Source organism: Nicotiana tomentosiformis, chromosome 12 (assembly GCF_000390325.3).
Source record: "Nicotiana tomentosiformis chromosome 12, ASM39032v3, whole genome shotgun sequence".
NCBI lineage: Eukaryota > Viridiplantae > Streptophyta > Magnoliopsida > Solanales > Solanaceae > Nicotiana > Nicotiana tomentosiformis.
Genome location: NC_090823.1, coordinates 62358166 through 62359332, shown reverse-complemented (window position 1 = coordinate 62359332; position 1167 = coordinate 62358166). Strand labels below are relative to the sequence as shown.

Below are 1167 nucleotides of genomic sequence, written 5' to 3'. Positions count from 1 at the left end.
TACTAGTTCTCGGTGTAGAGGGACATCAATTTTGTGTTGGCATGGCATCAGGCGGTTGCATATGAAATTTATAACTACACGTGCTAACGCGCTCATAAATTCCTTGGCCAGAGAATGGTACTCCATACTCCCATGCTTCCAATTTGCATCCTTCCTGGTAGGGCATAGGACAAACTTAATGTGTGCATAATCTGATTCTTTGCATATGGAGTCAAACCTATCCGTTAGTGTGTATAGCACCCCTAAGAAATTGTTTAGATCTTCAGCTGAGACATTAATATCCACCCCTCGTACTCTCACAATGCTGCCCCTGGAGTGACGCCAATTGGCGTAAAGCTCTCTGATGATAGTGAGGTTGGCCTTGTCGTGGCCCTTCAAGATAGGTCCCCATTGTTGCACCTCTCGAATTGATTTCAGAAAATTTGGTAATTTTTCTTAAGTGCTCCAATATTGATTGGCTTTTCTGGAATGTACTTCTTTGAACCCAGGATCTTATTATAAGCTCGGAATGCCTTTTCACTAACAAAGTTCTTCTCCCAAGCAGCTTGGTCTATTGGTTCACCCTTATCTTCGTCACTCATGTCAACATGTGGAAGCTCATCATCCGAATCAGACTCGTACTCAGATTCTACAGTAGTCTTCTGCTTCCCTTTATCATTCGAGTCACTCTGCTTGGAGGCTTTGCTCTAGTTCAGCACAAGTTCTCTGATCTCTATCCCTTTGCTTGGCGGATTTAATGATGTTGTTGTAATACCCCTCTTCACAGTCCTCCTTACTAATGGTTCCTCCTCTTCTTGCTCTGATTCATCAATTAACTGCCTAGTCGGCAGTTTCTTCTCTTTCTCAGTCCGCTTCCTTTTGTTCTGTGGATTTAGAGCACCTGTTGCCTTTCTAGTTGGCTTTTTGGGCGGTTGCTTGTTATTATCTCTTTCTTGTTGCTTGGACGGTTTGCTCGTTGCCGCCATTTATGAACCTAAGTACCTGCAATGCAAAGAAGTCAACAATTAGCGTATAGAATAGTGAAGTTCAGCTATAAAGCAGTTGTGCAACAACTTGCACTTCCAATCATTCGCATAGTCATGCCATTCAGTACTTCATGAAACTATAGCCCATGGCTTTCAGCAGGGATCTGATAACTCTCTTCAAATTCACAAATAAGCATTGCGC

General features: G+C 42.8%; 1 protein-coding gene across 1 annotated transcript; it reads right to left on the bottom strand.

Moving 5' to 3' along the window:
• Positions 1 to 413: 413 nt before the first annotated feature.
• On the bottom strand, positions 414 to 965 carry LOC117281810 (uncharacterized). The gene is made up of 2 exons (XM_033661655.2): positions 777 to 965; positions 414 to 686 (listed from the first exon to the last, which is right to left on the bottom strand). Exons 1-2 carry the CDS (start codon positions 963 to 965, stop codon positions 414 to 416), a joined length of 462 nt encoding a protein of 153 aa, XP_033517546.2.
• Between the last annotated feature and the right edge of the window lie 202 nt (positions 966 to 1167).